At 43.6% G+C, this 13,413-nt stretch overlaps 1 protein-coding gene across 1 annotated transcript; it reads left to right on the top strand.

Annotated features, from left to right (window-relative positions):
- The first annotated feature begins 10,656 nt into the window (after positions 1-10,656).
- On the top strand, positions 10,657-12,457 carry LOC144707967 (uncharacterized). Its single transcript, XM_078581256.1, has one exon. It carries the CDS (start codon positions 10,657-10,659, stop codon positions 12,244-12,246), a length of 1,590 nt encoding a protein of 529 aa, XP_078437382.1. The 3' UTR covers positions 12,247-12,457.
- Positions 12,458-13,413: the final 956 nt, after the last annotated feature.

A 13,413-nucleotide genomic window follows, 5' to 3' on the forward strand; every position in this document is an offset into this window, starting at 1 on the left:
GAGATGGGCCATCGGCGAGGCGATCCACGGAGTGTTCTTGATGTGGGCAGGGACGGTGATGAAGGACGCAATCTCCACGTTCTTGGAAAACTAGAACTATCTAGTCTCTCTCTAAGACAAGAAGGAAAGAAAGAACATTCAATTTTCAAATCTCAAAACAAATCTGTCTCTCACTTGGCCATGCCATCCCCTTATATAGGATATGGGTGCCAAGTCACCGTTCCTAGAGGAGGAAACCATTGCGAGAAAAAGTCCTCTAAACAAGCGTTGCATTGACGAAAAGTAACGGACGAAGCCCAATACAACAGCCCAATCAGATGGTCCAACAAAATTAAAATTACAATCAAACCATAAGGGAAAACTTATGAATGAATTTATGCTGGATACTTGAAGTCGGGATCGCGAGCGTCAGCATGAGCGACTCGGCGCGGTTGAGTACATCCCGTGTCGGTGTTGTCAGGATGGTCCCCCATCACTCGCCGTCATCAGCTCATAGAGAAGAGCTAAATGATTGTGGAGATCAGATGAGTGGATCTGAGGTTGGGAACCAAAATCCCGAAGAAGACAATGTGATATAAGTAGAAATTCAGAATCAAATCTCCCTATAGCCTTACAGAAAGGAAAAAGGTTACGTACAACAAGGAAGTTATATCCTATCTAAGATTATCTAACTTAAAAATGTACTCCATTAGTACATCAATCATTCTTCACCAAGTTGAGTGAGGAAAAAATACCTAGAAGCGTAGGAGAGGCAAAAAAGGATCAAAGGTGGAAACAAGCTATGGGTGATGTGTTGGATGCATTAAGGAGAAATAGTACATGGGAAATTGTTAGTTGACCCAAGGGAAAGAAAACTGTACGATGTAAATGGGTATTTACTACAAAATATAAATCAAATGGAGAGATTGAAAGATTCAAAGCTATATTAGTAGCTAAAGGATATACAAAGGTTTATGGTATAGATTATCTTGAGATCTTTGCTCCAGTTGCAAAGATGAATACTGTAAGGATATTTATCTCTCTAGCATGTAGTTTAAGTTGGAGTTTACATCAATACAATGTAAAGAATGCATTTTTACATGGAGAGTTAGAGGAGGAAATATATATGGATATGCCACCTGGCTATGATCAAGACCACGTTGATAAAGTATGCTAATTGCAGAAGACAATCTATGGTTTGAAACAATCACCAAGAGCTTGGTTTGGAAAGCTTATGAAAGTATTGAAAATTTTGAATTACAAACAAAGCAATCGTGATCATACTCTATTTTATAAACACAACATATAGATGAAAATTACTATCGTATTAGTTTATGTAGACGACATAATTGTGACAGGCGATGATAATGAAGAGATAGAGACCTTAGGCTGTCAATTGTCTCATGAATTTGATATGAAGTACTTAGGATTTTTGAAATATTTTCTTGGTATAGAAGTTTCATATCTTTCTTCCAGTCTATTTCTATCACAAAAAATTAATACACTTGATTTGTTGAGAGAAACAGGTTATCAAGATTGTCAACCAAATCGATTCACCTATTAATTCCAACAACAAATTGAAGCAGGAGAAGATGTTGAGGCAGCTGAACAGGGAGTTTATCAAAGGGTTATTGTTAACTTTATTTATCTGTCTCATACTAGGCCAGATATATCTTATGCTCTAAATACTTTAAGTAAACAAATATTATTCATATGAAGTGATGTCAGACATCATCTAGGACGTCGTCCCGTCGGCACCGATTGTGTCGGAGTCATCGGGTGATGGCAGGATTACCTCTTGAACCTCGTTAGAGAGGACAAAGGCGGCTACGGCACCGAACGGAATTAATCCGTTGGGGTTCACACGTGACGGGAAGGCTCAGCCCGTACCAATGGACACTCAAATTACTCGTAGTTCACGCTCAACCTTCCTCTCTCACCTATATCTAACCCCAGTGCAGTGGAGGCAATCAGAAGATATAGTGCAGAAAATAATGTGACAGGCGAGTAGAGGGAGACGACGTACCTCGTCAGTAACTACGCGCCGGAGCCTTTCTGCATTGATGCATCCAGAGCGCTCATGGGTGATTCCGATGGAAGGGAGGTGCCGGAGAAGGAACTGGCAAGGTATGACAGCCTCGGCTGAAGCGGGCAATCGGGATTCGGCGGAGGGAGGGGCGGCAAAATGGTGCACCGAGGGATTCAGACTTCCTCGTCCGTCAGCAAGGGGAACCACTGTGGCAACAGGTTGGTGCAGATATAGACTGGGTGATTTAGGGTGCCACAACGGTGCAGACTGGAGAAGACAGGCACCGTTATGTTTCAGGAATTTCAGGAAAAATTCTGTTCAGAAATAAAATATCTGTAAAAAAATAGGTTCAATAAAACCTTAGATCAGAGATATACCAAGTGTAAAAAGACATTTATCATGTTTTTTGAGAAATCCAGAGTACGTGTATTTTTGGGATGTAGTGTCATATTACCCGTTATGTTTCTGATTGGGAGCCTAATATATCACCTTTATTTTGGTTTCCAAGAAATAGTGTATGAAGATTCACGCTGAGAGTTTTCTGAATCCCAATAAAATTATGATAATGTGATATAATTAGATATTATCCTTGTGTAGCCTATAGTCTAGGATGAATGTTTTTCCTTTAAGATTCATATAAAAATGTTACAGAGAAAAATTTACCTCCCTTATTTTCTCAATTTCTTCGAGTTCTCAGTAAGCATTAAAAATCAAGCACTTAGCTGAGTTACTTGTCTTCCTCGTTTTTCTCTGTTATTTTTGTACTTGTAATTCCGTTATCATGACTTCTATGCCTTTCAAGTTATTTCATTTTCATACATGGTGAACTGACTTGATCTTAATATAGTGCAAAAGTCTGCCTGATTCGCTTCCATGTGGGACAATTTGACAACTGTTTCACCTGATTTACTCCAAGTAACAGTTAGTATCTTCTTTTTATTGTTATAATTCATATTTATGCTTTATATGTTCGTGGGGTTTTCTACAGATGTCTTGTTTGGAGATTCATCCCTGAAATGACTGGTTTTTCGACACACTGAATAATGTTTAGTTTCTCTCCTGTCTCTCCTCTATTTTTAAATAGTTACCAACTGTTGTCCTAGAAAGCATTACTATTCCATTATCATAAGATGATAAATATATAGGTTTTGGAGCATCAATTGATTTCTCTAAGGAGACAAGATAATTTAAGATTTTTTTATAGTGTTGTCATATTATTTTCTCAGGATAAATGAGACTGTTTTTGAGGCAGCTGATTTTTTTATAGAAAATCTCCATTCATCCTTGACTTATCCATCCCAAAGGTAGCCAATGAAACATTAATATAGTCTGTGACTCTTCTATGATAATTAAATTCACTTTAGAATCCCCTGAAAGTTAATTTTAAATTTTTATGTTCAAATAAATACTTGAATAATTTTTATACAGAGTTTTAGATGCATGAAATTAATTTTATTCAAATTAGGATAGTTTTTATTAAAACAATTCAAATCATTACGCCAAGATACATAATCGTGTATTTCGCACTTGTTAGGAAATTTTCTACCTCTACCATTTTTTTAGGGTTATTTAACTTTTAGGTTCTAGAGGGCTTAATGTGGATGAAGAAATCAAAAACATCCGCAACAGAAGGCTTAAACAGAGTTGTAATGGCACCGATAAAACAGAATCCGCAACAAATGAGGAATCTATGTATGGAACACATCCATGATTTCTTGGATCTTGGAGCGAGACGAGTCAAACTGCTCAATGGTGCAGCCTCCAGACCAATCCACGCTGTCTTCAACACCTTGCATCTGCTCCTTCTCAATGACAAGCCTCATGTAATGCCCATCCATCGTTACGATGTGCCTGATTGCATCCGGAGCAGAGAGGAGTCATGGGGAGAAGGGCAAAGAAGGGGAAGGCTCCTGAAAAATTTTGGACTGGTTGAATTTAGTTCAGGGCGTTCCCTTATTTATACTAAGTGGATATTTCTCATAAAAACCCCTAAAACTTAAAGTATATCCTCTGATGTCCAAAATGTCTTTTGCCGATGACCCTATAGGCCCATGTATTAGTCTAGTTAATGATTCTAGGGGCTCAATAACCTTTATTGGCCTTCCAAATTAATTAACTATATCATCACATAGATTAATTAATGTTTGATTGATTTAACCCAATCAATAGGTTGAATCTCCAACACGTAGGGTGCCAAGCGACACCTCATGCTCTAGAAGATACAAATGAGTGTGTATTGACTCACTCATGGAATATGTTCATCATCGTTTACCATGTATGTATAATTACTCATTCACTTGATGCTCCTAAGATAACTTAGAGTATGGTCAACTATGAGACCCTAATCGGTCATCCGAGTTAGTACTAATGCATTCGGAAATCATTGAACTCTTTTTCGATATTTCACTGCCTTGGTTAAGGACTTCATTGCATTGTCTTCCTTGAGCTCTCACCTCTTGACCACTCAATCATCTTCATGAACTTTTTTATGCACTCGAACTAAGACTATTTAGAATCCCGTGATTAGGGACGCATGGGTCATTTTCAAAGCACAATTGTCAGTCCACAAGATGTCTATGTTGTCTCAATTCTAAGGACCACTTACAGAATTGTGTCATGAATCAACCTGATTGACGATTCAGTATAATGCCATCAAGGGATTCATATGGATCAATTTAGCAAACTCTTTCCACTAAAGACCACCCACAACCTATCCTTAGTGTCTCCACATTAATGGTTATGGGACCGACCATACTCATCATATGAGTGAGGCAATATAGTGCTATTGTATCTGGATACTTGAATGTCCTTCTCATGTATCCTTTGAATAGGAATGTCTAGGACACATGATTAAAGACTAGTGATCTCCGTACATGATCTCATCACAATTCACTAAGTAAGATAATGTATTCATGGACTTCATTATAATCATAACACGTGCAATATAATGGATATGTTTCTATTAGTGAGCATTCAATGAGATATGGAATGTGCAATTGGAATGTGTGATTTGTATAGTTACATAATATACCTAGAGTGTTCAATGGGTTGTATAGTAAGACTAATACTTGATATTTGATGTTGGAAAAAAAATCGAATCGCCATGATAACCCCAAATCACCCACTATGCTTTGCAACCACCTTCCATTCTATCCATCTTTTTTCCCAACTAATCCAGAAATATGTTTATTTACCAATTCACTTTGTTGTGCCTATGAAGCTATCTATCCCTTTAACAATCCCTTTCTCTCAAATTAACAGAGTATTAATCCCTTCGCCTCACTCTCTCTGCCTTGTTTTCTCTCTCTCCCTCTTCTTCTCTCTCTTTCGCTCTCCGTCTCTTGTCCTTCCTCCCTCTCCCTCTTTCTCTCTCTCTCTCTCTCTCTCTCTCTCTCCCTCTTCTCCTCCCTCTCCCTCTTCTTCTCTCTCTTCCTATTTCCCTCTCTTTTTTTTCTCTCTCTCCCTCTTCTCCCCTCTCTTTCTCTCTCTCTCTTGCTCTTTCTCTTACCCTCTTACTTTCTCTCTTTCTCTCATCCTCTGTTGTTCTCTCTCTCCCTCTCATGTTCTCTCTCTCCCTCCTTTTTTCTATCTTTCTCTCTCCCTCTCTTTTCCCCTATCTCTCCCTCTCTTGTCCTCTCGCTCTCCCTCATCTTCTCTCCCTTCCTTTCTCCCTCTCTTGTCCCCTATCTCTCCCTCTCTTGTCCTATCTTTCCCTCTTCTCCCTCTCTTGTTCTCTATCTCCGCCTCTTCATTTCTCTCTTCATCTCTCCCTCTCTTGTCTTCTCTCTCTCTTCCTCTTCTCCCTTTCTTGTTATCTATCGCTCACTCTTCTTCTCTCTCTTCCTCTCTCTCTCCCTCTTTTTCTCTCTCTTTCTCTCTCCCTCTCTTTTCCTCTCTCTCCCTCTTCTTCTCGCTCTTTCTCTCTCCCTCTCTTTTCCTCTCTCTCCCTCTTCTTCTCTCTCTTTTTCTCCGCCTCTCTTTTCCTCTCTCTCCTTCTTCTTCTCTCTCTTTTTTGCTGCCTCTCTTGTCCTCTCTCTCCCTATTCTTCTCTCTCTTTTTCTATGTCTCTCTTGTCCTCTCTCTAATGGAGGACCATCTCGAGGACAACGCCACGATGACGAAGAACCATCTCGAGGATGACGCGACGGGACGTCGTCAGCCACGCCGAGCAGCTCGCGCCGACGCTCGCCACCCGGGGTTTAAGTACCCCGCGTAAGAACTTTTATCTTTTTACTTATGCTCATTTTCATGTGTGTTTGTATTTTCGGATTCGTGGACTGGGCCAATGTTGTTGGGCCCCGTCCTCGTCGTTTTTACTTTTTATGTTTGTATTTTGAATTTGTAAGGAGAGGCCGAACCACGTCTCGCGATGGTTCGTCCTCTCCCACGTTCACTTGGCACCCATCCTCACTATATAAGGGGATGGCATGCCCAAGGAACACCTTGGAGTCATTGTTGAAAAGTTTATTCACAATTCGTCTCCCCCCTATCGTAGAGAGTAGTGTAGGGGGTTTGGCTAGCCCCACCCCACGTCGAGATCACTCCGTGGGTAGAGCCCACGTCTCTCCCGTCGAGATCACTCCGAGGGAGACGTGTTAAAGGGCACCGTCGAGATCACTCCGGTGCGAGGAAAGAGTTTCAAGAAGCCGCCGCCATCAAGAATCGAAAGAGGCCTTTGTCGAGATTACTCCGGGGGTCTTGGGAGATTGAAGAAGCGTCGCCGACACGTCATCAACTAGGGAAATCTGCTCCGCCGAGGGAGCACACCCCAGATCCATCAAGAACTCCTCTTTCTTGGAGGGTTCTTGGTTGTTATAGTTCAAGAAAGCCATTTCTTGGTACCTTTTTCCACCCTTCCACCATTCCTGATCCATACCCCCCCCCCCTTCTCTTCGTTCTTGATCCACCCCACCACCGTTCTTGAACATCCTCCCACATTTCTTGAATTTCCCCTCTTTCCCCTCCCCCACGTTTTCTTGATTCCTTCCCCTCGCCCCGTTTCTTGATTCTACCACGCCCCACCCATTTTCTTGAACTTGTTGATCCGTCCCTTCACGTTCTTGACCCCCCCCCATCTAGTTCTTGATCCGCCCCTCCACATTCTTGAACCCTCCCCATCTCGTTCTTGATCCTTCCCATCACGTTCTTGAACCTTCCCATCTCATTCTTGATTCGTTCCTTCACGTTCTTGAACCCCCCCATCTCGTTCTTGATCCTTCCCATCTCGTTCTTGACCCTTCCCATCTCGTTCTTGATCCTTCCCATCTCGTTCTTGATCCGTCCCATCTCGTTCTTGGTCCTTTCCCCATCTCGTTCTTGACCCTTCCCCATTACCATTCTTGAACCCTCAATTCTCCCACACTTCTTTCCTCTCGATTCTTGGCCCCTCGCCCTCGCCTCCCGCTCGACCACCCTTCCACCGTTCATCGCCCGGCACCCGCGCGAGAGGGTACCCCTCCTGCGCGCCTCTCCGCTCGCCGCTGCAGGCGTCCGCGCGCCCTCGCCTGCGACCACCGCGCAGTGCGTCCACTCCCCAGTGCGCGCGTCGTGCTCCTCGCGCCCGGCCGTCGCGGCGCGCGCAAAACACCTCGCGCATGCCGTCTGCTGCCACATCCTTTGCCGTGGTACCACGGTCGGTTGACTTGATCACCTCCTGCGCTCATCAGTCCGACGTCCGAGCGATCTCGCCAGAGTCGTCGATCGACACGTTACCATCTACACCACATCACCTGCCAGAACGAGATTTGACGTCGTGGATTAGCGAGACTTAAGGTTAATCTCGTCTCCCCTCCGTTTACCAGCATTATTATCTTTTCCAGTCTCGTCTTCCGCTATCGCGTCCTCTGCCATTATTTTCATTACAATTCACGGATAGGATAGCCATCGTCGTCGAGTGTAGGAATTCTTGAGGTCGACGGATATTCTTTGGCCTAGACGCCGAACACTCCAGGGCCGTCATACGGCCCTCATTGTCTAGACGTCTTGTTGATTTTGCGGGTCATTGGGAGTTTGATCTAGGGATCATTCTTCTCTCGTTGACCGGCACGACCGACACCGTTATCCGCCGATTCCCTCTACTGCTCATCAGCTATTTTCCCGTGCATTGAATTACATCTCACGTCCTCGCATCATAATTCCTGTGACGTAATACGAGCCGATCGATCCCGGCCGACGTCGTATTACATCACTCTCTCTCCCTCTTATTCTCTCTCTTTTTCTCTCCCTCTCCTGTCATCTCTCTCTCTCCCTCTTCGTCTCTCTCTTTTTCTCTCCCTCTCTTGTCCTCACTCTCTCCTTCTTCTTCTCTCTCTTTCTCTCTTCCTCTCTTGTCCTCTCTCTCTCCCCCTCTTCTTCTCTCTCTTTCTAGCGTGCTCTTCACACTCGTCCTCTCTCTCTATCTCTCCCTCTCCTCTCTCCCGTCACTTCACCCTCGTTCTCTCCCCTTCTCTCATCTTCTCCTTTTCTCTCCCCATTTTTCTGTCTTTCTGACGTTTTTTTTACCCTCTTCTCTCTTTCTGATGTGCTCTCTCTCTTTCTTTCTTTCTCTCTCTCTCTCTTTCTCTCTCTCTCCCTCTCTCTCTTTCACCTTCTCTCCCTCTCTTACGCTCTCTCTCCCTCACGCTTGTGCTCTCTCTCTCCCCTATCTCTCATTTTCTCGCTCTCTTTCTCTCTCTCTCTCTCCTATCTTTCCTTCTCTCTCTCTCTCTCCTATCTTTCCTTCTCTCTCCCTCGCACTTGTGCTCTCTCTCCTTCTTTCTCTCTCCCTCTCAGCCTTTCACTCTTGCTTCCTCTCTCCTTCTCTCCCTCTCCCGCGCGCTCTCGTACTCTCTCCCTCTCTTCTATTCCTCGATCCTCGCTCTCCTGATCTCTTTCTCTCCCTCTCTGCCTTTATCTCGTGCTTTCTCTCTCTTTCCCTCTCTCTCTCTCCTTTCCTCCGTCTCTCGTGCGCTCTCTCTCCTTCACCCGCTCCCACTCTCTCTGATAAGAGGAGTTTTACTCGACTTGTCATGCGGGATCGACTTTCGGATGCCACATCAGCAAAGCGGGACCCGGAAGAACGGAGTCAGCAACAACACATGGACCAATAGGGACTTTAATAAAAGATTAACTAGTAAAAACTGAACACGTACCCCATATACTCGTTAGAGAAATAGACGTAGGATTCAATATAGGTACAAACATAGTATAGGATGAAATATAGATAGGAATACATATAGATAGGATTCATGTAGTTAGGTAGAATAACATTTAAACGTGGAGATCTAACGGCCAGCATTTGTTATAAACTAGCCGTTATATCTTGTTATAACGGCTACGATTATAACAAACTAATTATAGTTACAACTATATACAATATAAATACGAACCAACGTCTATGTAATCACTTTGCGGAATATAACACGATCGCTTAACTGTTCTTGCTCTCGTGTTCTCTTTTTTCTCTTCTCACTCTCTCTCTCTCTCCTCTTCCGAATCTTCTTCTTCTTCTTCTTCTATCCCTCGATCCTCGCTCTCCTGATCTCTTTCTCTCCCGCTCTGCCTTTATCTCGTGCTTTCTCTCTCTTTCCCTCTCTCTCTCTCTCTCTCTCTCTCTCTCTCTCTCTCTCTCTCTCTCTCTCTTTTCCTCCGTCTCTCGTGCGCTCTCTCTCCTTCACCCGCTCCCACTCTCTCCTCTTCTTTGTTTCGCGTGCTCTCTCTTTCTCTCGCTCGCCCTCTCTTTCTCTCCCTCGCCTTTATTTATCTATCTCTCTCAGGCCTTCTCTCTCGCCACGGACCCTTCTCTGCGCGCCAGCTTTAGAAAATATATTTTCCTTAATCCCGCTCCAAAAAACATTACAGTTTATTTCATTATTTTCTTCACCCGTCGGACCATTATAGAGAATTGTTCTATCAGACTCGTTTCTTGCTTTTGCATTTTAATCATTGAGTCACCCTCTTCCGATTGCCAGATCCGCACGTCAAGTTTCGGCCATCTGCTACCGCAATTACTTGCATTAACTCCAAATGACACTGCACAGAGACTTGGCAAAATGCGATGTTGAAAGGGTTGAAACATGCTACAGGCTGCATTTGCCCATCGCTGACGAGAAGCGAATATTCGCCATTGGTCACAGAAATAAAAGTTGCGCTGGAGAAACATCTAATGAATTGAACTGTTTGTCACAGAAAGTCTACCGAAGGGGATAAGACGCGAAATAAAAGTTGCACTCGCCACATACAGTTACACTATATATTTTTAACTGTATACATTTAATCTTACTACAGATGGTTCACAAACTGCAAGGTTCCAAAAAGTGCCGTAAGCTCTCCAATGTCGGAGCATTAAATAAGAGGAGACCATTGAACGCGTACACACCTTTAAACCCTTCAATCTCCCAACCAGTTAATCTGCAATTAATTGACATTTATACTTGATTATACAGACCTCCCAATTAATAAGCCTGATCTCTTTATATCTCATTAAGTAGACTTCTTTCGGTCAGCTTAACATTGCCACAAACAGGCTCCAAGTCAAATATTCTCCTTGTCCACAATGTGCCGAAAAAGTCTACTCAAAATACTCTTCGTTAATTGTGGACATTCTCCCAACGGTGGTATACTTTTACAACTGCACTCGAGGTGCCTCCTAAAGCTATAAAACCTGACCCATGTACTGGAAATGCATCAAACCAGTTCGTTGTAAAGTGGCAATGGGGCTTAAGATGGGAGGCCCTATGGCGCTGATATTCCTCACAACTCTTCTATGGATGAATGTTTGCTTTGCTCAGGAAGCGGTGCCCCCATCTTCTGCTCCATTGGCCCCCCCGACCGTGGCACCATCCCCTCCCTCTTCTCCGCCCATCAACTCTCCATCTGTTCCTCCCCCATCTGTACCTCCTACTTTGCCTCCAGCCATTCCCCCATCAACAACCCCACCATCGACATCTCCTTCCTTGCCCCCGTCTATACCTCCTTCATCAACCCCACCAATTGTACCCCCAAGTCTCCCTCCGGCAATTCCTCCATCTGCCACACCGCCCTCACTACCTCCTTCTCTGCCACCAGCCTCAACACCCCCGTCAGTGAATCCCTCTCCCCCAACCACTCCACCAACCTCATCTCCACCTTCGGTACCCCCTTCTTCCCCCCCAACAGTTGCTCCATCTGTGCCTCCTTCTCCTCCAGCCACTCCTCCAACCTCAACACCACCCATCCTACCTCCCTCTTCGCCTCCAGCAGTTTCTCCTCCAGCCACTCCTCCAACCTCAACACCACCCACCCTACCTCCCTCTTCGCCTCCAGGAGTTCCTCCATCAGTGCCTCCTTCTGCTCCCCCCGCCACTCCTCCAACCTCAACACCACCCACCATACCTCCCTCTTTGCCACCAGCAGTTTTTCCTTCAGTGCCTCCTTCTTTCCCAGTCACTCCACCGACGTCAACACCGCCGTCTGTATCTCCTTCCCCTCCAGCAACACCTCCCACGGTCCCTCCTACTTCTCCCCCATCCACTCCACCAACCTCAACACCACCCACTGTACCTCCCTCTTCCCCTCCAACAGCTCCTCCAACTGTGCCTCCTACTTCTCCCCCAGCCACTCCACCAATCTCCCCACCGCCAACCGTTACTCCATCTTCCCCTCCAGCAGTTCCCCCTTCAGTACCTGCTTCTCCCCCAACCACTCCTCCAACCTCATCACCGCCATCTGTGCCTCCATCTTCCACTCCGTCAATTCCCCCATCAGTTCCTCCTACTTCTCCCCCAACCATCCCTCCAACTTCATCACCGCCATCTGTGCCTCAATCTCCTCCTCCAACAGTTACCCCGACAGTCCCTCCTACTTCTCCTCCAGCAGTTCCTCCGTCAGTACCTCCTTCTCCTTCCCCAGCGCCTCCTCCAATCTCAACACCACCACCATCCGTACCACCTTCTTCCCCTCCACCACCACCACCTCTGTCATCGCCACCTCCGCCGCCACCATCTCCACCACCCCGTTTCCCCCCTCTTTTCTGCTTATTTGATGCGTTGAGGTTGAAGGTCTGTGACAATGTCCTTCGCAGCTTAGAGAGACGAGGAAGGCCAGCTAGACGCCCTTGTTGTGACCTCATCGACAGGCTCTCCAATCAGCAAGCCACAACATGCCTATGCTACGCAGCAAGAAACCGTCTCTTTGGATTAAGACTTCAGGTTCCTCAAGATGTTGTCCGCCTTTTGAATTTCTGCGGGAGACCAGTTCCAGCGGGCTTGAACTGTCTTTGAAGCTTTACCATGAGCTGGGTTATGGTCCCACTCTCATTATCCCCGCCTTTGATTGACACAAGGAAACGTTCATACTGTGTAATAAGTGGATTCACATCTCATCCCATACTGTTACAGTTTGTTCTTATTTATGAAGATAAATATACCATTTGGTGAGAAATGGAGACCTGTAAGACATCATAATCCAATAATACTATTACAATCTTATCAACAGGTGAACACATCTTCCTTGAGGAACCAAGAAGTCATAAATCTGATATGTACCAAGGTTATTTGATCATAAGGTTTTAAAGGTCCTTTATTCTATAATGTTGTGCGAATCATCATACATTTATGTCAATCCTGGTCATAAAAATCAATATAAAACACAAACAATGGGATTTAAATGTTTCAAAATTTATTTCTTAGTACTTCTATTTTATAAAGATGCAACAGTCAGTATAGCGTTCATCAGGTAGGTTCATAAAAATCTTGATGTGAAACAGAAAACAAAATTAATATTGATGTTTAAGTGATCATCTAATAGATAGAGTAAATTTATTATGTATTAATAGATATATTTGTTCATAAATGGATATATAAAACACACATAAGATAAATAGATATATGTAAATCTTTAGTAGATGGATTGGAATATATGTATAGTGTTACCTTAAATGCATGAGATTCTTGAAGATAATTAACACCTTTTGGCATTATGTGGGGTAGTACTTTGGGGGCCTTGACCTGCCTGCAAGGCCTTCACTATTTATTTTTAGTTATCTTCTCTTTCATAGTACTTATTTAGCTACATATAAACCTTAATGCTAAGTGTACTCATTAACATATTATTGTTTCACTATATTTCAATTCTTTGTTATTTCTGAATTACTTAAGTATAAAATATATCGAACATTGAGTTTTATCCTCTTCATTACTGTTCTTAACTCATTTACAGGTCATTGGTCAAAATTATTTTATTTTCAATCTGAATCGAAAACAATTTATATAGATTTTTTATGTCATTTAAACAAAAATCATCGGAAAATAAATATTGTCCCACTTATACATGTTTTCTAGTCTCAACACTTGACTTTGTAGTAGAACCCCTTGGGTCTGGTTAAAACATTATGGAGATGAGTTCATAAATATAAAAAAATTTGACATTCTTAAAAGACAATAGTTTAT

This window comes from Wolffia australiana, chromosome 9 (assembly GCF_029677425.1).
Source record: "Wolffia australiana isolate 7733 chromosome 9, ASM2967742v1".
NCBI classification, from domain to species: domain Eukaryota; kingdom Viridiplantae; phylum Streptophyta; class Magnoliopsida; order Alismatales; family Araceae; genus Wolffia; species Wolffia australiana.